Raw genomic sequence first — 22,833 nt, forward strand, 5'->3', positions numbered from 1 at the left:
TCCATTTCATTTAGTGTATCTTGAGTTCTGTTCTCTTTCATTTGGGACATGGTTCTTTGTGTCCTCATTTTGGCTGCTTCCCTTTGTTTATTTCTATGTACTATAATAGATAGAACTGCCACATCTTAGTAATGGTAGAGTGGCCCTATGTTGTAAGTATCCTATAGGGCTTAGCAGTAGCAGCACAGTTTTCCCAATCATCTGAGCCAGGCTTTCCAGGTGTCCCATTCTCCCACATGTGAGCTCTGTATACCCTCCTGTTGTAGTTGAGCCTTGATTGCTTTTGGCACATACTTGCAGGCCAATGGGCTGCAAGGACCAGTTGTAACTATAGCAGAGGAACTGCTGTACAGGTATCAACACCACAGAGCAGGCTTCCAGTGGGAATTTGGAGCTCTCTGAGTATGTAGCTCATAGAGGTAATTGGGTCGTGATCAGTATGGCCTCGAGCTGTCCACCAAGTGGGTACTTGAGCCAAGGTCAGCCACTGCCTGTGCCCTGCCCAGAGCCACCCGGCATGAATAAACTGCAGATGTCTGCTACTTGTGTTGGACTTGAAGGTGCCTGGGAGAGGTCAAGCCACGAACCAGGGCTGTCTACTAGTGACAGGCCTGGGGCCACTTAGCAAGAGGTATGGGGTATACAGAAACCAGATGCTGCTTTTCAAAGAGATTTTAGGAAAGTCCCAAACATGAGCCAAGAGAGGCCATTTGTATGAAAAAGTCACTGAAATGGTTTGAGTGGGCCTGCAAATTGGGTGGGACAGAATCTCAGGAAATCACCACGGTAGGACAAATAGTGCTAGCCATGTTGATGAAGAATCATATATAGTGCTCACCCTATTAGCTCTGTGGGGGCAGGGCTCAGCAAAGGAACAATGGTCTTTATCAGTACTTTTGTCTTAGAGAAAGCTGCCTCCCCACCCCTCATTGTGAAGCCAGATAATTCATTTCCTTCCCATATGTCTCTTGGTGCCTTTCAAGCTGCTGCCCCAGCTCTGAACTTCAGAATGGGACCGGCCTCTTCCTCATCTTCGCCCCTCCTACCAGTCTAGATGTGGCTTCTTTCTTATATCCTTAGTTATAGGAATTCTATTCAGCTAGACTTTAGGTGGTTCTGAATGATGGTTGTTCCACAGTTTAGGTGAAATTTTTATGTGATTGTGGGAGGTTACAGGTACTGCACTTACCTATACTGCCACCTTGACCAGAGTTCTCTGTATGTTTTATATTTTGAATCATAATTGTGTTGTGGTGGAAGCTTCCCATATTGCCGCATACTTGTATGATTATTTATTCTCTTTTTTTCCATGTCTCCCCCCCGCCATGCCACGCACACACCAGTGTCATGCCATTTCTGTACTTCTTTTTTTCCTATTAAGAATTTTTTCTAGCTTCTTTATTCCTAATGGTTAAAAAGAGAATTCAGACAGTAATCTAAAACACTTTTTCATCAATTACTGGCTCCTTTCATCACTGTAGATTTTGCTGGCCAAACCATATTTGACATTTTTGTCTTCACTAAAGTTGATAGCTGCAGTCCATAAAGATTTAGTAGATTTAGTCAGTCATAGAAGATGCTGATGATTTGAGAAATGAAGCTTTTTATTAATATACATTCTTTAGTATGGTATGAGTTTCTATGGTTTATGAAAAGAAATAGTCTCTGTGTGATTTCCAGGAATAGACATATGTTAATCCAAATAAAAAAGTGTGGGGGGGAAGGAGTAGGTGGAGAGCCAGAGTAGTTTCTCAAATTAATAGATTTTAGACCCTACATCAGGATAAAGCTCTCTTAGTAAGGTTATTGACCCAATTAATGTCCTTTACTTTATCCATTTTTATTTTTCATTGAATAGTATTTTTACTAAATTGGGTAATTTCAAAACAGTTGTAATAAAAAACTGATTTGACAGTTATTAAACATAGTTACTGGTAACCAATTTTTGCTGCCAATTCAATACCAACAAAAATCCCTAATTTGGGATGAGGTGAAGAAGGAAACTTTACTTACTAGCAAAAAGCTCAGTTGTGATACAGCCAGGCCTCTCTCCAGCTCGACAGCTCATTCTACTCCTTTCTGGTCTGCTTCCTGCTGCACTAATCTGCTCTGCTATGCTTTGGTCTATTCTGTTCTGTGCCAGTGAGACATTTTCAGTGTTTTAGCTTAGCCAGAGAAATGCAGTCTTCATTATTCAGTGAAAAAGGAAAATGAGCCTCCAGAGCCAGAGTGGAGCTGTCTTACATGGACAAAAGAATGTGGTCCTGGTCTCCAGTTGGTCCTTCCTCATGCAAATGAGAACTCTAAATCCTTGCACTTTGATTGTTCCAAAAGGACTATCCTGAATGGTCAGATTAGAACTACTCTGATTGGTTGAAGCTGTTGAAGCCTGATTGGATTGGGGGAAATCTCAGTCCTATTGGTTGAAATATAGGATTTTAGGAACGCCTTTATAAGGGCTGGCTTAAATCCAGAAAGTGCAGATAGGCAGTTCAATGCAGACTTCTCCCTGAAGAGAGGTTTGCATGAGAAGGCCTCTGTGTAGAAATGGCTGCTATGATCTGTGGTTTGTGTGTGTGTGTGTGTGTGTGTGTGTGATGTTTGTTTGTTTTTGTTTTTTAATTTGAGCCCATACTCTGGCTTCTCTTCAGAGCATATAAATCTTAAACCTTTTACTAAAATTTTAGCCCAGTTAACCCCAGGAGCCCTTCTTAGTAGGTATCTTTTTTTCTCAGGGTTCACATTACACACTGATTTCCTTACATATAGCATCTTAGTATAATAGGAGTGTGGAAAAATAAGAAAGTACTATGAGTAAAAAGCAGCCACAGAAGGCCCCATGGAAAGAGGAAATGAATCAGGACTTAAAGATAACCCAAGTTTTATGGGGCACCTCAGGGTGGGTAAAATGGGTTGAGCAGAGCTATGAGTAAGTTATAAACCAGCAAGTATCTTGTTAAGTGCCAAAAATATTGTAGATTCTAAATACGTGATTATTAGGAGTAAAATGACAAATTAATAGAATAATCTTTTAACTCACTTAAAAATACTAAGATCTTAAAATCCTTTCAAGTGACCTCATTTTGTTGCTGAGGAAAGTGACTTGCTTAAGAAAGGAAAGAACTTCCCCAGAATCACTGCTGAATTAGAGGCAGGAATGAAACCCAGGCCTCTGTATCCCAGTCTTGCATACTTGGCAGCACATGCCAAACTATTTGTAATAATAAAAGGGTAATGTGCTAACGAGAATGGATGTATTCCAGACATCCTTCCTGCTGAAGCAGGGGCCAGAGGGAAGCCAGCCCAGGCCCAGGTGCCTGCGGGCAGCCGGAGGAGGGAAGCAGCCCGGTCCCAGGTGCCATAGGGAAGCCGGTGCCTGCAGCTGGGGGAAGAAAGGCCTACTCTTGCAAGAATTTCATGTATTGGGCCTCTAGTATGGAATAAACTAGACAGTGTTGAAGTTAAAATGTGCTGGGTTATCTGAGATATCAGCAAAATTTGTTGCCAGTTAAGACAGAAAGGATATATGGTTGTGTATAGTAAGAAACATGTGTCTCTAAATAGAACTTGGATACCTTAGACATTGTTACCAAGGCAGGTACTGAAGAAAGCTAAGGAAATACCTGAAAGCCTTTCAAGCCATTCTGTATAGCAGTGGGGCATTATAGCCCAGCACACAATATTAAGTCCATTTTCTAAAGCAAAGGGTACTAAAAAGAAGCCTATCACATGAAATTCTGGCCTTGAGCCTAGGTCACAGCAAAATAGGTTCAGTTCAGAAGGACCTCTGTTCTCTCACTCTCTGCACAATATATAGAATTATAAGTGAAAGAAAAGCGCATTCTTGCTCCTCTCAAATCCAAAACCAGCCAATTAGACCCAGAATTCAGTACAGTATTACTCAAGAAAGTGTCTACATCTCATGTAAGGACCAAGATAGAGACAATAATTTTTTTTCTCCTTTAATATATGAGAAATGACAAAATGACAGCCTGAAAAAATTAGAGTCTTTCAATGAAGAGGTAATAAAATCTTAATAATTTTAATCCCTTGAGCAGTCCTTGGAGCAGTTTAAGTATATCTGAGCCCCCTGGAGGACCATTCATTAATTGAAAAGTGCTGATGCTTTTTATTACTACTCTTTAGTTAGAATTTCTCTATTGCCATTCAGAGACTGAATAGTTTCATTTAATTACTTCAGTGTTTCTTATTTTGCACTTTAAGAATCTGTACCAAGAGGCATATGTTAATGCCCCTACCTGGTGCTGAACTCTGCCTTTATGTAGTTTGCTTGGTTTGAACTTTTCTGGCGAAAAGAAGATAGTAGTTAACTTTCTGAGAAAACTCAGAGACTTTGAGAAGCTCTTGGTGCCATGGCAATCCTCACCTACCCATCTAATTAGCAGATATTTAGACTTATGTCTAAGTAACTGATCTCATGTAAGCCTGTGCAGTTAAGTAGAAGAATGAACAAGTCAGACATTAAAATCCTAAACTTTATCCTAACTTGTTTGTGGACTTAATGCTTTATCTGTTCTGCCTTGAACATGTTAGAATTGTGAATTTTGTAAGTTTTCTGTTTACTTGCAGCTACCCAGTAACAGAGTTAAAGCATCTGGTAAACCATCAAAATCAAGAGAAAGCCACTCTGAAATATGTATAAGATCCCTTCTAGAATCAGCCTTTCTTGCCCATACATTAGTTGTCTTTGAAATTCATTAGGAATTGGCTTGAAGTAGAGCTTTGCAAATTGAAAATGTTTTTTCTTTCTTTTTAGTACCTTTTATTGATTTTAGAGAGGAAGGAGAGGGAGAGAGAGATAGAAACATCAATGATGAGAGAGAATTATTTATCAGCTGCCTCCTACACATACCCACCCCCGCCACACACACACACACACACACACACACACACACACACACTGGGGATCAAGCCTATAACCCCAGCATGGGCCCTGACCTGGAATCGAGCCATGACCTCCTGGTTCATAAGTCGGTGCTCAACCACTGAGCAACAATAACCAAGCAAAACGGGGGATTTTTTTTTTCTTTTTTAAATATATTTTATTGATTTTTTTTTTTTTTTTTTTTTTTTTTTTTTACAGAGAGGAAGAAAGAGGGATAGAGAGTTAGAAACATCCATGAGAGAAAACATCAATCAGCTGCCTTCTGCACATCCCCTACTGGGGATGTACCCACAACCAAGGTACATGCCCTTGACTGGAATTAAACCTGGGACCCTTCAGTCTGCAGGCCGACACTCTATCCACTGAGCCAAACCCATCAGGGTGAAAACGGGGAATTTCTATGAAACTTTTGTTGTTTTTAATTTTTATGGGAAACTTTGCTTGCTTTAAGAGGTAATAGGATAAAAATTAGTGCTCTGAAATTTCCCCAATCATTTTTCAGACTTCTATTTAGATGCCTTTCTTGATCAGCTGCCATTGGCAGGAAGTTCACATTCCCAGCCCCCTAATAAAGTGGGTACCAGTATGAAAACAGAAGCTTGGCTGTCAAAATTCCCCCATTAACTGCTGTTAACTTCTTAGCTTTTCTACTGGGCACCAAATCATATTTGTATTCAAATATAAAAGACTAGTGGTGGCAGAGTAAGAAAGATACATCCTATCTCTGGCTTTCAACATGTTTTTATAAGAATGACTAGAGGCCTGTTGCACAAAATTTGTGCACAGGTAGGATCCCTACGCCTGGCCGGCAATCAGGGCCAATCAGGGCCTTCTGGCTGCCAGCTAGGACCATCCTTTGTTCCACGCCGCCCACTGGTGGGCAGCGCACATCATTGTGAGCAATGGAACTCCTGGTCTCCCGGTAGAACTCCCCAGGGGACACTTTGCACATTAGCCTTTTATAGAGAGAAATTTCTAGATTTTCTTTAACTCTTCTTTATTTTGTAAAGCTTTCTTCAGATTTCACTAGCAATTTTCTTCAGTTCGCATTCCCCACTGTTCTCTTTACCATGTTATATTATGTAAGGTTTTAAACATGGTGCCAAACACTTATAATTTATAACCAGAGGCCTGATGCACAAAATTCGTGCAAGAGGCCCTCAAAGCCCCTAGCAGCCTCAGCTGGCTCTCAGAGCCCTGACTGCCTTGGCCAGCCCTTGCAGCCCTGGCTTTGTCAGGAAGATTGTCCAGACGGTCGGTCATTCTGCTATTCAGTTTAATTAGCATATTAGCTCTTTATTATATAGGATGCTTTGAACCTCAAATTCATTGTAGAAATGCAGCCAAACATCTTGAAATTGACTTTATTTTATATTTTTAAGTATATTTTGTATTTATTTTTAGAGAGAGGGGAAGAAAGGAGGAGAAGGGACAGAGAGAGAGAAATATCAATGAGAGAGTAACATCAATTGGCTGCCTCCTGAACACCCCTTACTGGGGGTCGGGCTCGAAATTCAGGCACGTGTCCTGAAAGGGAATTAAACTGGCAACCTATTAGTATAAGGGACGACACTGGACAAACTCAGTCACATCAGCAGGGCTTGTTTATTGATTTATCAGTCTGACAAGTGTGAGGTGATATTTCCTTGTGGTTTTAAATTTGCATTTCTCTGATGATTACTGACATTTAGCATCTTTTCCTGTGTCTATTGGCCATCTCTATGCCCTTTGGGAAATGTCTATTCAGGTCATCTAGACATTTTATTTTATTTTTTTTAATATATTTTATTAATTTTCCACAGAGAGGAAGGAAGAGGGATAGAGAGCTAGAAATGTCAATGAGAGAGAAACATCAACCAGCTGCCTCCCGCACACCCCCTAACCGGGAATGTGCCCACAACCAACGTACATGCCCTTGACCAGAATCAAACCTGGGACCTTTTAGTCTGCAAGCCGATGCTCTATCTACTGAGCCAAACCGATTTCGGCTTGTCTAGACATTTTAATAAGAGAGAGAGAGAGAGGGTGTGTGTGAGAGTTGTATGGGTTCTGGTTTGTTTTTTTTAATCTTCACCTGAGGATATGGTTTTTATTTATTTTTATTTTTTTTTAAGAGAGGAAGGGGTCAGAGGGGGAGAGAAACATCAATTGGCTGCCTCCCACCTGCACCCCAACCAGGGATCAAACCCACTGCCTTTCAGTCTACAGGACAACACTCCAACCATCTGAGCCACACTGACCAGGGCATTGTATGTGTTCTTTATAAATTTTGGATACTACCATTTGTATCATTGTATCATTGATGAATATCTTCTCCCGGTCAGTAGCTTGCTTGTCTTCTCATTTTGTTGATGATTTCATTTGCTGTGCAAAACTTTTTAGTTTGATGTAGTCCTATTTGTTTTTTTGTTTTAATTATTATTTTTAAATCTTCACTCAAGGATATGTTTTTATTGTGGGGTTTTTTTGTTTTGTTTTTTTGGTTTTTTTGAGTGTGTGTTTTTTAGAGAGCGGGAGGGTGGTGGGGGGAGATACATCAATGTGAGAGAAACATTGGTTGGTTGCCTCCCATACGTGCCTGACCTTAGGATCACACCCACAACCTAGTATATGCCGTGACTGGGAATCAAACTCGCAACCTTTTGGTGTATGGGGCAATGCTTTAACAGCTGAGCCACTGGCCAGAGCTTATTTTTCTTGTTTTCCTTTGCCCAAAGTGAAGTATTACCAAAGAGCAATATCAAAGAGTTTACTGCCCACATTTTCTTATAGGAGTTTTATGGTTTCAGGTCTTACATTTAGGTCTCTAATCCATTTTGAGTTTATTCTTATATATGGTGTAAGAAGATACTCTAGTTTTATTCTTTTGCATGTATCTGTCCAGTTTTTCTGACACTATTTGTTGACTAGACTGTCTTTACCATATTCTTGCCTCCTTTGTCATAGATTAATTGACCACATAAGCATGGGTTTATTTCTGGGCTCTCTACTTGTTCCATTAATCTGTCTATCTGTTTTATACCAGTACCATGTCGTTTTTATTACTATAGCCTTGTAGTATAGATATCAAGTAGCATGGCACCTCCAACTTTGTTCTTCCTCCTCAAAATTGCTGTGGCTATTCAGATTCTTCTGTGATTTCATATAAATTTTAAGTGTATTTGTCCCACTGCTGTGAAAAATACTATTGGTGTTTTGATAAGGATTGCATTGAATCTGTGGACATTTTAACAATGTTAATTCAAAAAAGAAAAAAACACACAATGTTAATTCTTTTTATCCATGAGCGTTGTATATGCTTTTATTTATTTGTGTCTTCAGTTTCTTTCTTCCGTGTCTTATAATTTTTTTAAGAGCAGGTCTTTTACCTTCTTGTCTGAATTTATTCCTAGGTATTTTTAAAAATATATATTTTATTGATTTTTTTACAGAGAAGAAGGGAGAGGGATAGAGAGCTAGAAACATCAATGAGAGAGAAATATCGACCAGCTGCCTGTTGCACATCCCCCACTGAGGATGTGCCCGCAACCAGTGTACATGCCCCTGTCCGAAATCGAACGGAGAACCCTTCCGTCTGAAGACCGACCCTCTGTCCACCGAGCCAAACCGGTTTCGGCTCCTGGGTATTTTTTATGCAATTATAAATGGGATTATTTGCATAATTTCTTTTTCTGATAATTTGTTATTGGTTTATAAAATGCAACCAAATTTCTGAATATTTATTTTTTATCCTACTTTGATGAATTCATTTATTAGTTTTAAGAGTTTTTGGTGGAATCTTATAGGGGTCTCTATATATGATATCATGTCATCTGCAAATAATGACAGTTTTACTTCTTCCTTTCCAATTGGATGTGTTTTATTTCTTTTCTTTTTATCTGATTGCTGTGGCTAAGACTTCCAATACTGTGTTGAATAGAAGTGGTGAAAATGTACACCCTTCTCTTATTACTGATCTTTAAGAAAGATGCATTTAGCCTTTCACTGTTGAATATAATATCGCCTGTGGATTTGTCATATATGGCCTTTATTATGTTGAAGCATATTTCCTGTAGTCCCACTTTGCTGAGAATTTTTAACATATATGATGCTAGATTTTGTCAAATACTCTTTAAGCATCTATTGATATGATTCGGTTATTTTTATCTTTTTAAAACATTTTTATTGATGAGAGAGAGAGAGAGAGACAGAGAGAGAGAAACATCAGTTGGCTGCATCTTACACACTTCTTACTGGTGATTGCACCTGCCATCCGAGCATGTGCACTGACTGAGAACTGAAACAGTGAACTTTTGGTGCACATCAGCCAGGACATATCCTTCATTTTGTTCAAGTGGTGTGTCATGTTAATTGATTTGTAGATACTGAAGCACTTGCATCCCGGAAATAAATGCTACTTGATCGTGGTGTATGATCTTTTTAATATATTGCTGGGTTCGATTTGCTAATATTTTATTGAGGACTTTTGTGTCTGTGTTCATCAGGGATATTGGCTTATAATTTTCTTTTTTTTTTTGTAATGTCTTTGTTGGAATCAGGGTAATTTTGGCTGCTCATAAAATGAGTTTGCGAGTCTTCCTTTATCTTGAAAGTTTTGGAATAGTTTGGAAAGGATTGGTGTTAATTCTTCTTTGAATGTTTAGTAAAATACACCTGTGAGGCCATCTGCTTGGGACTTTTTTGTTTGTTGTGGGTTTTGAGGATTTTTAAGATATATTTTTTATTGATTTCAGGGAGGAAGGGAGGAGAGACAGAAATATCAATGATAAGAGAAAATCATTGATCGGTTGCCTCCTGCATGCTTCCTATTGTATGGAGCCTGCAACCCAGATATATGCCCTGACAGGAATCCAATTGTTATTTCCTGGCTCATAGGTCAGCACTCAACCACTGAGCCACACCAGCTGGGATGTTGTGAGTTGTTTGTTGTTTTCTTTTAACTTTTATTATTGAGAATGCTAAGGCCCAGTGCACTAAATTCAGCCGGCAATCGCAGCAAGGGTATCTGGCATGGAAGGGTAGGTCCTAGCTGACCTCTGGGCCCCCAAATCCCCACACGCCCCCTTTCGCCTGAGTCAAGGCACTCGAGTCCCCACGTGGAGATGCAGTGAGTACGGCTGGACTCCGTGGGCCTGGACACAGCATGGGCCTCTGGGCTACTCAGTGGCGCCACATGGAAGTGCAGACCGGCTCCTGCCAGAACCCATGGGGGATCCTAGTAGCCCTTGTGGTCCCAGCGGGCAGTGGTCTGGCTCATCTGGAAAAGGCCATGCAGATGTGTATGTGGGGGGAGGGGGCGGGGGGGGGGGGGAGTTCCTCATGGGCGCCCAGCACATGAGTGCAGGGGCTTCCCTAGCATGCAAGCCCTGGTGTCCTGGAGGGAGTAAGAGCGAGCTCAGAGGACAACCCACATTCTCACCACACCTCTGTCCCATCAACCCCGCTCCAGGTAGCTGGTGAGAGGTCGCAGTCTGCCCACCCCCCTCCCTCTGGCCCTGCAGGAGTTTGGTCACTACCACCCACCCCCAATTTTCCATCCCAGCCTGGGGCCAGGCCTCCATCAGGCAATCAAGGCCTGGTCGCAGCTCCTTCAGCTCCTGGGAGCAGGGCGGCAATCTGGCCCCCACTGCTGCTGCCGGTCACCATCTGCAGGGCAATTGACAGGGCAATCGGGCCCCTTCTCATACCCACCTTGGCCTGGCACTGCCTGCTCACCTGCTCCAGTATCCCGCCCCATTTCCGCTCTCGTGAGGGCCCATCAGGGCCGGCAGCATCTCCACTGCCACCACTGCCAGCACCACGTTACCGACACCCACCATGTTCCATGCCGGCTACTGGTGGTCAGCACACATCATAGTGAGTGGTCAAACTCCCTGTGGAGGGAACAATTTACATATTAGGCTTTTATTATATAGGAAGGATTACAGATGCCCTCTTTTTTCCCCCCATTGCCCACCTCCACGTGGTTCTTACCCCACCGCAGGTCTTCACCACCTTCTTATCTATGTCCATAGGTAAGATCTTTGGTTAATCTCTTCCTGCCCCCCCCTCTGAGATTCATCAGTCTGTTCCACACTTCCATGCCTCTGATTCTGTTTGTTAGTTTGTTTTGTTTCATACATGAAAAAACATTTTATTATTATTTACTATACTAACGGCCCAGTGCATGAAATTCGTGCACTGGTGGGGAGGGTCCCTCAGCCCAGCCTGCACCATCTCCAATCTGAGACCCCTTGAGGATGTCCGACTGCTGATTTAGGCCTGATCCCACAGGTCATCCCTCTCACAATCTGGAACTGCTGGCTCCCAACTGCTTGCCTAATTGCCCCTAACTGCTCTTGCCTGCTAGCCTGATCACCTCCTAACCACTCCCCTGCCAGCCTGATTGACGCCTAACTGCTCCGCTGTCGGCCTGATTGCCCCCAACTGCCGTCCCTTGCTGGTTCGATTGCCCCCAACTGCCCTTCCCTGCTGTCCTGATAACCCCTAACTGCCCTCCCCTGCTGGCCTAGTCGCCCCTAACTGCACTCCTATGCTGGCCTGATTCCCCACAACTACGCTCCCCTGCAGGCTATCTTGTGGTGGCCAAAGGGCAAATGAGAAAATGGGGCAGCATTTTACTGAAAACCTCAATATCATCTATCTTTTGGAGGATTCAATTTCCTACAACATGTATGATACTGTCCACAAGGATACCAATGGTGCTTAGTAGTAAAGAACATTTTGCGAAGTTGTTTTATCATGGATCCTTGCTCAAAGTGTTCATCTTTTTCTTCTAATCTGTTTTTTGGTATTTGATCCTGTGTTTCTCCATAATTATGCAGAAGATCTGGCCAAGGGATAGGTTTGGTGTCTTCATATGGAATATCCACAGAAGGATGATAGTAAACTATTGTCCCACCATCAGATGTCAAAGCAAGTTCTACTTTGCAATTATAGTCATCTGGAAGAGAAGAGTATGTGGATTTATGACACACACAATATAAAGGTCAATTTTGGATTGGAAATAAATATTTCAAGACAGTTCTGTTTGATATTGTTCATTTTACTGCTGATATGTCCATGGTGAATCAAGATCCTTATCAGATGGTGTGGAAAAGAATTGAAGAGAAAATGCTTTTAAAATTTGCTTCTAGATATACCTGTTTTTATCCCTTGACAGCTGCTCACTGCAATCCCACCATCTTTCCTCCAGCTGGGTCCTAGGAGACATCACTCCTGCCTCTGATTCTGTTTTATTCACCAGCTTATTTTGTTCATTAGATTTCTTATTAATTTTTATTTTTAGATTCAATTATTGATGTGTATTTATTGCCATTTTATTGTTCATACTAGTGGCTCAGTGTACAAAATTTGTGCATGGGGCGAGGGGTGTCCCTCAGCCCGGCCTGCACCCTCTCCAATCTGGGACCTCTCAAAGGATGTCCTACTGCCAGTTTACAGGGATTGGGCCTAAACCAGCAGTCAGATATGCCTCTCGCAATCCGGGACTGCTGGCTCTTAACCGCTCACCTGCCTGCCTGCCTGATTGTCCCTAACCACTTAGCCTACTCGCCTGCTCATCCCCACTTGCCCCCCCCCTGTAACTGGCCTGCTCACACCCAAATTCCCCCCACTAGCCTGATCACCCCCAACTGCCCCCTGTGCCAGCATGCTCGCCCCCAACTGTCCCCCCTGCCGGCCTGCTCGCCTCCAATTGACTCCCCTGCTGGCCTGCTTGCCCCCACCTGCCCTCCCCACTGTCCTGCTCACTCCAAACTGCCCCCCCCCACTGTCCCAATCACTCCCAACTGATCCCCACTGACGGCCTGCTTGCTCCCAACTGGCCCCCCTGCTGGTCTGCTCACCCCCAACTGCCCCCTCACTGGCCTGATCACTGCCAATGCCTCTCCCCGCCACGAGCCTGATAACCAAAACAGCCATCCCCTCTTGGCCTCTAACTGCCTCTACCTTGGCCCCACCATCATGGCTTTGTCCAGAAGAATGTCTGGAAGGTCTCCTGGAGGGTCTCCCAGTCTAATTAGCATATTATCCCTTTATTAGTATAGATAAAGGCCTGACGCTGGTTTCCCCTGAAGGGTGTCCCAGATCAAGGTGGGGGTTCCCTTGGGGCATGGGGCAGCCCTGGCAAGGGGCCTGTGGTACTTGGCAGGCTGGCCATGCCCCCATGGCGTGAGGGTCCCTGCTGGAGGGGGCATGTCCAGCCTGAGTGAGGGGCTGAGGGCTGTTTTTCAAGTAGCCACACCCCCTTCAGGGTGGAGGTTCCCACTGAGGTGCCTGACCAGCCTGGGTGAGGGGCTGATGGCTATTTGCAGGCTAGCCACACTCCCTTCAAGGTGGGGGTCCCTGCTTGGGCCTTGGCCAGCCTGGGTGAGGGGCTGATGGCTGTTTGCAGGCTGGCCACGCCCCCAATGGGAACTGTTACTCCATGGGGGCATAGGAGCTGAGGGCCATTTTCAGACTGGTCACAGCCCCTTCAGAATGAGCGGTACCTCTGCGGTGCCTGGCCAGCTTGGGTGAGGGGCTGATTGCTGTCTGCAGGCTGGCCAGGCCCCCCAGGGGGACTCTTACTCCATGAGGGTGTAGCCAGCCTGAGTAAGGGGCTGAAGGCCGTTTTCAGGCTGGCCATGTCCCCTAGCAACCCAGGATCCAGCTGCTCCTTGAGCCGAGTCCAGCCCCTCCTTCCCTCTTTCCCCCCCCCCTCCCTCCACACACACGCGCACACACACCCGCCAGCCACTCCTTCAGCAGCAGCCAGGATGGGCAGGAAGCTTGACTTCCTCCATCACTGGGGGCAACCCAAGCCTCCTGCTTGCTCCAGCTCCATAGCCACCATCTTTGTTGGGTTAATTTGCATACTTCTGATTGGCTGGTGGGCATGGTGGAGGGATGGTGAATTTATGTTTCTTTTTTATTAGTGTAGATTTTTTATCTCTTCATCTTGGGCTCCTTCTCCTCTTTTCCTCTCTTTCTCCCCTTCCTCCTTCTCTATCCTCCTCCTTCTCCCCTCTTCCTCCTTCCTTCTCCTCCTTCCTCCTCCTCTTCTTAAAGAGTACCCTTCAACATTTCATGTAATACAAGTTTGGTGGTGATGTTCTGCTAGCTTTTTCTTATTTGTGAAGCTCTTTATCTGACCCTCAATTATAAATGAGCGTTTTGCTGGGTAAAGTAATCTTGATTGTAGGTCCTTACTAATTTTCCTGGTAGTTCACTTTGAATATTTCTTGCCATTCCCTGCTGGCCTGCAAAGTTTCTGCTGAGAAATCAGTCGCATGGTCACTCCCTTGTCGGTAACTAACTGCTTTTCTCTTGTTGCTTTTAAGATTCTCTCTTTGTCATTAGTCCTTGTTATTTTAATTATGATGTGTCTCAGTGTGGGCCTCTTGTTTAGGACTCTGCACTTCTGGGACTTCTAAGTTGATATTTCTTTTCCAGAGTAGGAGAAATGTTCTGTCATTATTTCTTCAAATAGGTTTTCAATGTCTTGCTGTTTCTCTCTTCTCCTGGCACTCCTATGATGCAAATGAGGGTACTCTTGAAGTTGTCCTATAGGCTCCTTACAACTATCTTCATATTTTTTAATTCTTTTTTCTTTTTGCTCTTCTGATTGTGTGTTTTTACCGTCTCATATTTCAAATCATTGATTTTACTCTCAGTATCCTCTACTGTTGAATATGTGTAAATTATTCTTTATTTCAGTTAGTGTATGCTTAATTTCTGACTGGTCCTTCTCCATGTCTTTGACATTCTTACTATGATCCTTGAAAGTCTCCTGAAATCCTTAGTAAGTTTATGACCATGATTGTGAACTCTGTATCCAGTAGTTTGCTTGCTTCCATTTCTTTCATTTATGACATGTTTCTTGGCTTTTGCATTTAGGCTCCTTCCCTGTGTTTGTTTCTGTGTACTAGGTAGAGCTTCTCTATCCCTTGGAATTGGTAGAGGGGCCATGTATAGAAGGTGTCCTATTCTGCCCTGTGGCTCAGCCTCCCCAGTCACCTGAGCTAGGAACTCTAGTTGGGCCCCTGTGTAGTATGTGTGCAGTCTTGTATTGGAACCTTGATTGCTGTTGGCATCACTGGGAGGAGTTGACCACCAGGCCAATTGATTGTGAGCACCAGCTGCAACTATAGTGGGAGAGCTGCTATGTAGGAAACACACCCTATGGAGTAGGACTTGCTTCAGTGAGGATCTGGTGGTCACTGAGTTTGCCTCTGGAGTGTGTTACTTGTGGATGTGTACAATTGTAATCTGCTATGGTCTTAAGCTGTCCACTGTGTGCACTGGCTCTAGGGCCTTTAGGGAGGAACAAAGTTAGCCACTGCCTGGGGCCACAGAGCAGGAGCTACCGAAGGATCTGCAGACAGCTGCTATTTGCTGTTTGTAGTGGGCTTGGAGATTCGCAGGCAAGGCCCAACTCTGAAGTAAGGCAGGCTGGTGCTAGTGTTGGATCTTGGGCCTTTTAATGATATGTTTGGGCACACTGTCAACAGCTACCACTTGTTTGAGATTTTAGCAAAGTCTGAAGCCTGAGCCAGGAAAAGCTGCTGCAAACAGTTGGGGAGGGGCTGCAAAATTGGTTGGAGTGGAATCTCAAGGAATCACCAGGGTGGAGCAAACAGTGTGTTCCAGGCTGATATGGCTGCCTGCCCTGTGATAGGAAAGGTTCCAGCACAGGAACTCCTGTCTGGGAAAAAGCCATCCCCAAGTCCTGCCCAGATGCCAGACAATCCATTTCCTCGCTGTATGTGTCTGGGTCCCCCAAAGCTGCCTGGTGCTGGCAGTATGAGTAAGTTTGTTTGCCAGACTTTTAAATGAACACCTGGGTCTCCAGCAGCCTCTGTGTCACTGGCCACAATCCCACTGGTTTTTACAGCTTGTAGTTGCAGGAACTTCTCTTCCCAACTCTGGGATCCTGGGCTGGAGATCTTGTGTGTGGCTGGGATTCCTTACTCCTCACAAGTGGCTTCCATACAGACAATCTTCCTCCCAATTAAAAAAGCACAACACGTGTTGGACCAGCCCATTCTGTGCCTTCACTCCTCTTACCAGTTTCTGTGTGCTTGCTTCTTTACTTCTCTAGTTGTAGGACTTCCTCCCAGTGATACCAGTTTTCAGGTAGTTCTGGATGATGGTTGTCTGTATGTTAGTTGTAATTTTTTAAAATTTTTATTGCTCAGATTATTACAGTATTTCTCCTCCCCCCGCCCCCATAGCTCTCTACCACCCTGTTTCTGCCCCACTCTCTGTCCTTACCTCCCCCCCATTGTCTTCATCCATAGGTGTACAATTTTAATCCACTCTCTTTCTGCACCCCCCACACTCCTTTCCCCCTGATAATTATCAATCCATTCCCTTTCTTTGCCCCTGAGTCTATTATATTCACCCATTTATTCTTTTCATCAGATTTAATTCACTTGATTTTTAGATTCACTTGTGTTCCTCCAATCTGCTGTTGGATCTTTGTATTGTATAATATGTTTTATTTCAGTCAGTTTATGTTTAATTTCTAGTTGGGTCTCATTAAATTTATCGACCTTTTCTAGGAAATTCTTGAAAAACCTTATAACCATGGTTTTAAACTATATCCAGTCTTTTATTCTCCTCAATCTCTTTTGTTTGAGATCTATTTCCTTGTCTCGGCATTTTCGCTGCTTCCCAGAGATGGTAGGATCGCTTTCTGTGTTTGGTGTCCTATATGGCCCAGTGGGTCAGCCTCCCCAGTTACCTGAGGTAGACACTCTTGGTGCTCCCCTTTGTGGACTGCGTGTACAGCCTTGTTATAGTTAAGTCTTGATTGTTGTTGGTATCACTGGGAGGAATTGACCTCCATGCCCATTGGATGTGAGTATAAGCTGTGTTTACTTTGGGATACCTTCTTTATTGGAGACAGTCTTATAGGATCAGACTTGCAAAATTGCAAAAGCTTTTTTGCTCAGCTTGGAAGGGGCAGAGTCTCGGCTGAGCTGACAGTCTTGGCTTCCCGTCAGCCCTGGCCTTGTGTGTGAGCCTCAGACATCTGCCTTCCGAGGCGCTCCTGAGTTCCCGCCTGACTGTCCAGATTCCCTGTGCAAGAGCGTGGGTGCCCCAGGGGCTCGCCCGGAATTGGGTTGGGTCTCTGTAGTCTGGAGCTTCTGATTCCTTTCGCTATGGAGACTGTGGCAACCTCCGCAGTCTGATTATTGATTCTATTTTGTTAGTAATTATCAGTCTGCTTGAATTTTCTATTTCTTCTTGATTCAGTCTTCGAAGATTATGTGTTTCTGGGTATTTATCCATTTCTTCCTGGTTGTCCAATTTGTTAGCATATACCGTAGTTTTCAGACCATAAGACGCTCCAGACCATAAGACGCACCAGTTTTTAGAGAAGGGAAATGAAGAAAAAAAGATTCTGAAACAAATAGTGTCCTAAAATATTTTATGTGCATTAAAACCCAACATCACAGTCATAAACACATGTAATCAACCCTGTAAATAAACAGCAGCATTTAGAACCATTTTAGAGCCGGGCAAGCACACAGAGACCACACAGAGCCGGGCAAGTAAAAAAACTTTTTTTTTAAAGTATATGTGTAGGCTATATTTGGACCATAAGATGCAGGGACTTTTTCCCCCCACTTCTGGGGGGAAAAAAGTGCGTCTTATGGTCCGAAAAATACGGTAATTATTCATATTTTTTACTTATAATCCTTTTTGTTTCTGTAGTGTCAGTTGTCATTTTTCCTCTCTCATTTAGGATTTTATTTATTTTTTGGCCCTGTCTTATTTTTTCTTTATGACTTAATTATATGTTTATTAATTTTGTTTGTATTTTCTAAGAACCAGGTATTGGTTTTATTGATCTTTTGTATTGCTTTTGTAGACTCTATTTTATTTATTTCCACTCTGATCTTTATTAGATCCTTTTTTCTACTCACTATGGGCTGTGTTTGTTGTTCCTTTTCTAGTTCCTGTAAGTATAAGATTAGATTGTTTATTTCATTTTTTTATTTTTTTATTTTTGAGATAGTCTTATATTGATATAAATTTCCTTCTTATAGCTGCTTTGGCTGTGTCCCATATTTTGGGTGGTGGTATTTTATTTTTATTTTTCTCCAGGAATCTTTTTATTTTTTCCTTAATCTCATTATTAACTTATTTACTGTTTATTATTATGTTATTTGGCCTTTGTGTGTTTGTGTGTTTATTAGTTATCTTTTGAAATTGATTTCTAGTTTCATACCATTGGAATAAGAAAAGATGCTTGAGCCCTAGCTGGTTTGCTCAGTGGATGAACATCAGCCTTTGGACTGAAGGGTCCCGGTTCAGTTCCGGTCAAGGGCACATGCCCAGATTGCCATCTTGATCCTCAGTAGGGGGTGTGCAGGAGGCAGCTAATCAATGATTCTCTCTCATCACTGATGTTTCTGTCTCTCTCCTTTCCTCTCTGAAATCAATAAATATATATATATATATATATATATATATATATATATATCTTTTTAATGTAATTATATATATAATATTATATAATATTATATATATATAGTAAATATATATATATCTTTTTTCTTTAAAAATATATATGTATTTTTTTTTTTAAAGAAAAAAGATGCTTGATATGATTTTAATCTTTTTATAGTCATTGATACTTGTTTTGTGGTTTAACATGTGGTCTGTCATAGAAAATGTTCCATGTTTACTTGAAAAGAATGTATATTCTGTTGCTTTGGGATGAAAAGTTCTAGGAATATAAATTAAATATCTGGTCTATTATTTAAGGCTGATGTTTCCTTGTTGATTTCCTGCCTGAGTGATCTATTCATTTATGTCAATGGGTTGTTAAATTCTCCTACTATGATTGTATTACTGTCTATCTTTTTCTGTCCAATAATACTTGCTTTATAAATCTAGGTGCTTCTGCATTAGGTGAGTAAGTGTTTACAAGGTTTGTATCCTCTTTTTGGATTGATCTATTTATATTTACTGTCCTTCTTTATATATTATTATAGCCTTTGTTTTCAAGTCTATTTTTTTTCTGATATAAGTATTGCTACTCCAGCTTTTTACTTTCCATTTTCATTTGTATGAAATATCTTTTTCCTCCCTTTAGTTTCAGACTGTGTGTGTTTTTCTATCTGAAGTGGGTCTCTTGTAGGCAGCATATGTATGGGTCTTGTTTTCTTATCTATTCATCCACTCTATGTCTTTTCATTGAAGCATTTAATCTATTTCCTTTAAAATAATAGGTATATAGTTATTGCCATTTTATTAATATATTTCTATCATCATCATCTTTTTCTCCTCCTTCACTTCTTTATCTTCTCCCCCTCCCCCCTCCTCCTCCCTCTTTTAACATTTCTTGTCATACTAGTTTGATGGTAGTGAACTCCTTTATCATTTTCTTATCTGAGAGGTTCTCTTATCTCCTTCTATTCTAAATCATAGCCATGCTAGTAGAGTAATTTTGCTTGTTGGTCGTTGCTTTTTATTATTTTGAATATTTCCTGCCTATTTCTTCTGGCACAGCTGATTTCTCAATTTTTTGTTGAGAAATTAGCTCACATTTATATGGGTGCTTCCTTGTACCTAACTAACTTAGTTTTCTCTTGCTGCTTTTAAGATTTTGTTTTTGTCTTAAACCTTTGGCAATTTAATTATGAAGTGTTTTGCTTTGGGTCTTTTGGGGTTCATCTTGTTTAGGACTCTGCACTTCTTGGATTTGTATGTCTATTTTCTTTGCCTTTTTAGGGAAGTTTTCAGTCATTATCTCTCCAAATAGTTTTTCAATCCCTCACTCTCCTCTTCTCCTGGCACGCCTTTGCTATGAATGTTGATTTTGTCTCAGAGTTCCCTAAACTATCCTCATTTAATTTTATTCTCTCTTTTTTTTTTTTCTGTTCTGATTGTTTTTTACTACTGTGTCTTCCAAATTTCTGAATTTGAACCTCTACTTCATCTGATCTGCCAATTTTTCTGTCTAATGTGTTATTCATTTCTGACTGGATCTTTTTTTATGTTTTTTTTTTCTCTTTGTGTAAGTTCTTACTGAGTTCATCTATTCTTATTCTGATTTCATTGATCATCTTTTTATAACCAGTGTTTTGACCTATGTATCTAGTAGATTGCTTTCCTCCTTTTGTTTAGTTCTTTTTCTGGAGATTTCTCCTGTTCTTTCATTTGGGACATGTTTCTTTATCTCCTAATTTTGGCTGCCTCCAGGTGTTTGCTTCTATAAAATAGGTGGCTATGCTGTGTCTGCCAGTCTTTGCAAGGCGGCCTTATTTAGTAGGTGTCCTGTAAGGAACCAGTGATGCAGTCTCTGTGTTCACCTGAATTGGGTGCTCCAGCAGTGTACCTTGATTGGATTGTGTGTACTGTCCTGTTGTATGTGAGCACATCAGTGGTTTGGATTGGACCCTTAGTCTGGCTGGCTTTGAGGACTGGCTCTGACTATAACAGACAAGCTGTTATGCAGGGTTGATCTCTGAAAGTGAGATTCACTGTAGCAGAGCTCTGGTGTCTGCTGGCTTCACCCTTTTGTTGTATCATTTTTGGAGCTAATTGAGGTGGTGCTCTGGTGTGGTCTAAGCCAGCCACTGGGTGTGTTGGTCCTGGGGCCTCTTGGGAAGAGCTCAGGTGAAGTTCTAGATAAACTGCTCCCTGTTCCTGACCTTGACCTACCTAGAAAGAGCTACAGAGTTATCTAAGGTCGATAGCTATCTCTACTGGCCTCCTGGGGGGTCCCTGGGAGAAGCTGCACTACAAAATGATGCTGACTGCCACTAATGCCAGTCTGGGAGAACTTAGCTTGGGTATAGGGTATGCCAAGGCCAGCTGCTGCTTTTTTGGGGTTTTGGAACTTTCAGAGATTTTTAGGAAAATCCACAGCACTGGCCACGACCAGCCACATGTGAGGAATACCCTCTTATAAAGGGTTGAGGCCTGTGTGTGAGTTGGGTTGTACAGGTTCTTAAGGAATCCCTATGGTAGGGTGAGTTGGATAGAGACTTATATTTGGAGCTTGCCAGTATCTACATACTAGATGGGGAAGGGCTCATCAGAGGAACAAAATGGGGCACATCTGAAAGTTGCCCATGCAGACCTTGTCCTGGAGCCAGGCAATTCATTTCCTCCCTGTATGTCCCTGGCAATTTCGAGCTGCTGCCCCAGTACTGGGATTCAGCGAGTGAGTCTGTGTGTGGGCTCCTTAAGAGATCCCTGGGGACTCCAGCAACCTCCAACTCACTCATCCACAATCTGCTGGTTTTCACAGCCAGAAGTTATGGAACTTCTCTCCCCAGCACTGGAGACCTGGACTGGGTTACCAGGTGTGGGGCTAGGTCCCCTTGACCCATGGCTGAACCTCCAAAGTTGAGATAGCTCTCCCAGTTATTAACTACCACACATGCATGTGGGACCTGCCTATTCTGCGTCTTTGTCCCTTCTACTAGGCTTGACGTGGCTTCTCTATATCCTTAGTTATAGGACTTCTCTGTTCAGCTAGTCTTCAAGGGATTCTCAGGGGTGGTAGTTCTATAATTTAGGTGTAATTTAATATTGTCTTGGAAAGAGGCAAGCTGAATGTTTATATATTATAACGTCTTGACCAGAACTGTTTTGTTGCTCTTGATTTACAGAAAGAAACAGAAGTAAAGGAACGATCTGTTTTTGACATCCCTATATTTACAGAGGAATTCCTGAACCACAGTAAAGGTGATTACCAAAGTATCATTCTGTATTACTTGGGTCTGTGACAGGGAATTTTGTTCTCAGTAGGAATACATTGCTCAAAAGCAATGATAGTGATATTCTAAATCCTAGGACTGGTCTGGAAGAAAAAAATTGTATTTTACTCTCTAGTAAATGTAACTACTCAAAGACCAATGAAGGAACACTAACCCAGTGTTGTCAAAACGGCTTTAGTCTCTGGATCAAAGAAAATAAATATACATTACTAATGCAGTTGCTTTCGAACTATTAACCTGGAACCATTTATACAAATGAAAGCCTACATCCTATATATATGCAAGCCTAAGTGGCCGTTATGATTGGATGACCAGACGACTGGATGACAGGCCAGTAGCTGTTGTGGACACTGACCACCAGGGGGCAGATGCTGGAACTGCCCCCTGGTGGTCAGTGCCCTCCCTCAGCCAACCTCAGTGGCCGACCCACCTCCTGCAGTCCCTTCCCCAGCATCTGGCCCAATCAACTGGGAGGGACCCCACCTTTGCATGAATCCATTCACTGGGCCTCTAGTTATATCTAATAAAGAGGGGATATGCTAATTGTCCCTCACACCATCGCAAAGATGGCAGCATCCACAGCCAATAAGGAGGGAATATGCTAATTGACTGCCCTACCCTCAAAGATGGTGCCCACAGCCAATAAAGAAGGAATATGCCAATTGACTGCCACGCCCTCAAAGATGGTGGCACCCAGTCCCCTCAGCCCTGCAGGGCAGCAGGTGGGTCCAGCCATTCTGCATGCCTGCCTCCGGAGTTTCCCAGCCCCCTCAGTCACCCAGGGCTGGCCCGAGATGCAGACAAGCCTCAGATAATGGCTGCCCAGCCACCCAGGGCCGCCTGAGGCTCAGGTAACCAGGGCTAGGCAAGGCTTGTGCTGCAGGCAGTAACAGCAGCAGAGGTATGATGAGGGCGTCACCTTCCCCTGATTTCTGGGTCACCTCTCACCCCTGAGGGCTCCTGGACTGTGAGAGGGGACAGCCCGGGCTGAGGGATGCCCCCTCCCATGCATGAGTTTTCATGCACCGGGCCTCTAGTATAATATAAGAGCAAAGTTTGACCTCAGTGTAGTAAAGATGGAAACCCAAAAGTGGTTGCCCATTGTCCCAATGTTCCCCTGTGAAATCCCTCAGGCTTTTCATTTCAGAGTTTAAAACAAACAAACAAAAATACTTGGAATTGCTACTGTTCCTTATAAAT

The 22,833-nt window shown here is 42.7% G+C and overlaps 2 protein-coding genes and 1 pseudogene across 3 annotated transcripts in view; 1 reads left to right on the plus strand and 2 right to left on the minus strand.

Annotated features, from left to right (window-relative positions):
- PEAK1 (pseudopodium enriched atypical kinase 1) overlaps positions 1-22,833 on the minus strand; it is a 715,824-nt gene that overhangs the window by 173,087 nt on the left and 519,904 nt on the right. The window lies entirely within an intron of this gene.
- The window catches only part of HMG20A (high mobility group 20A), an 89,653-nt gene that overhangs the window by 60,207 nt on the left and 6,613 nt on the right, over positions 1-22,833 (plus strand). For both annotated transcript variants that reach the window (XM_036454884.2, XM_036454897.2), the window contains one exon: positions 21,526-21,601. In XM_036454884.2, the coding sequence (XP_036310777.1) occupies positions 21,526-21,601 (76 nt within the window). The remainder of the gene's footprint in view (positions 1-21,525; positions 21,602-22,833) is intronic.
- Positions 11,380-11,970, minus strand: LOC118728432 (annotated as a pseudogene).

This window comes from Pipistrellus kuhlii, unplaced genomic scaffold, assembly GCF_014108245.1.
Source record: "Pipistrellus kuhlii isolate mPipKuh1 unplaced genomic scaffold, mPipKuh1.p scaffold_m20_p_1, whole genome shotgun sequence".
NCBI classification, from domain to species: Eukaryota; Metazoa; Chordata; class Mammalia; order Chiroptera; family Vespertilionidae; genus Pipistrellus; species Pipistrellus kuhlii.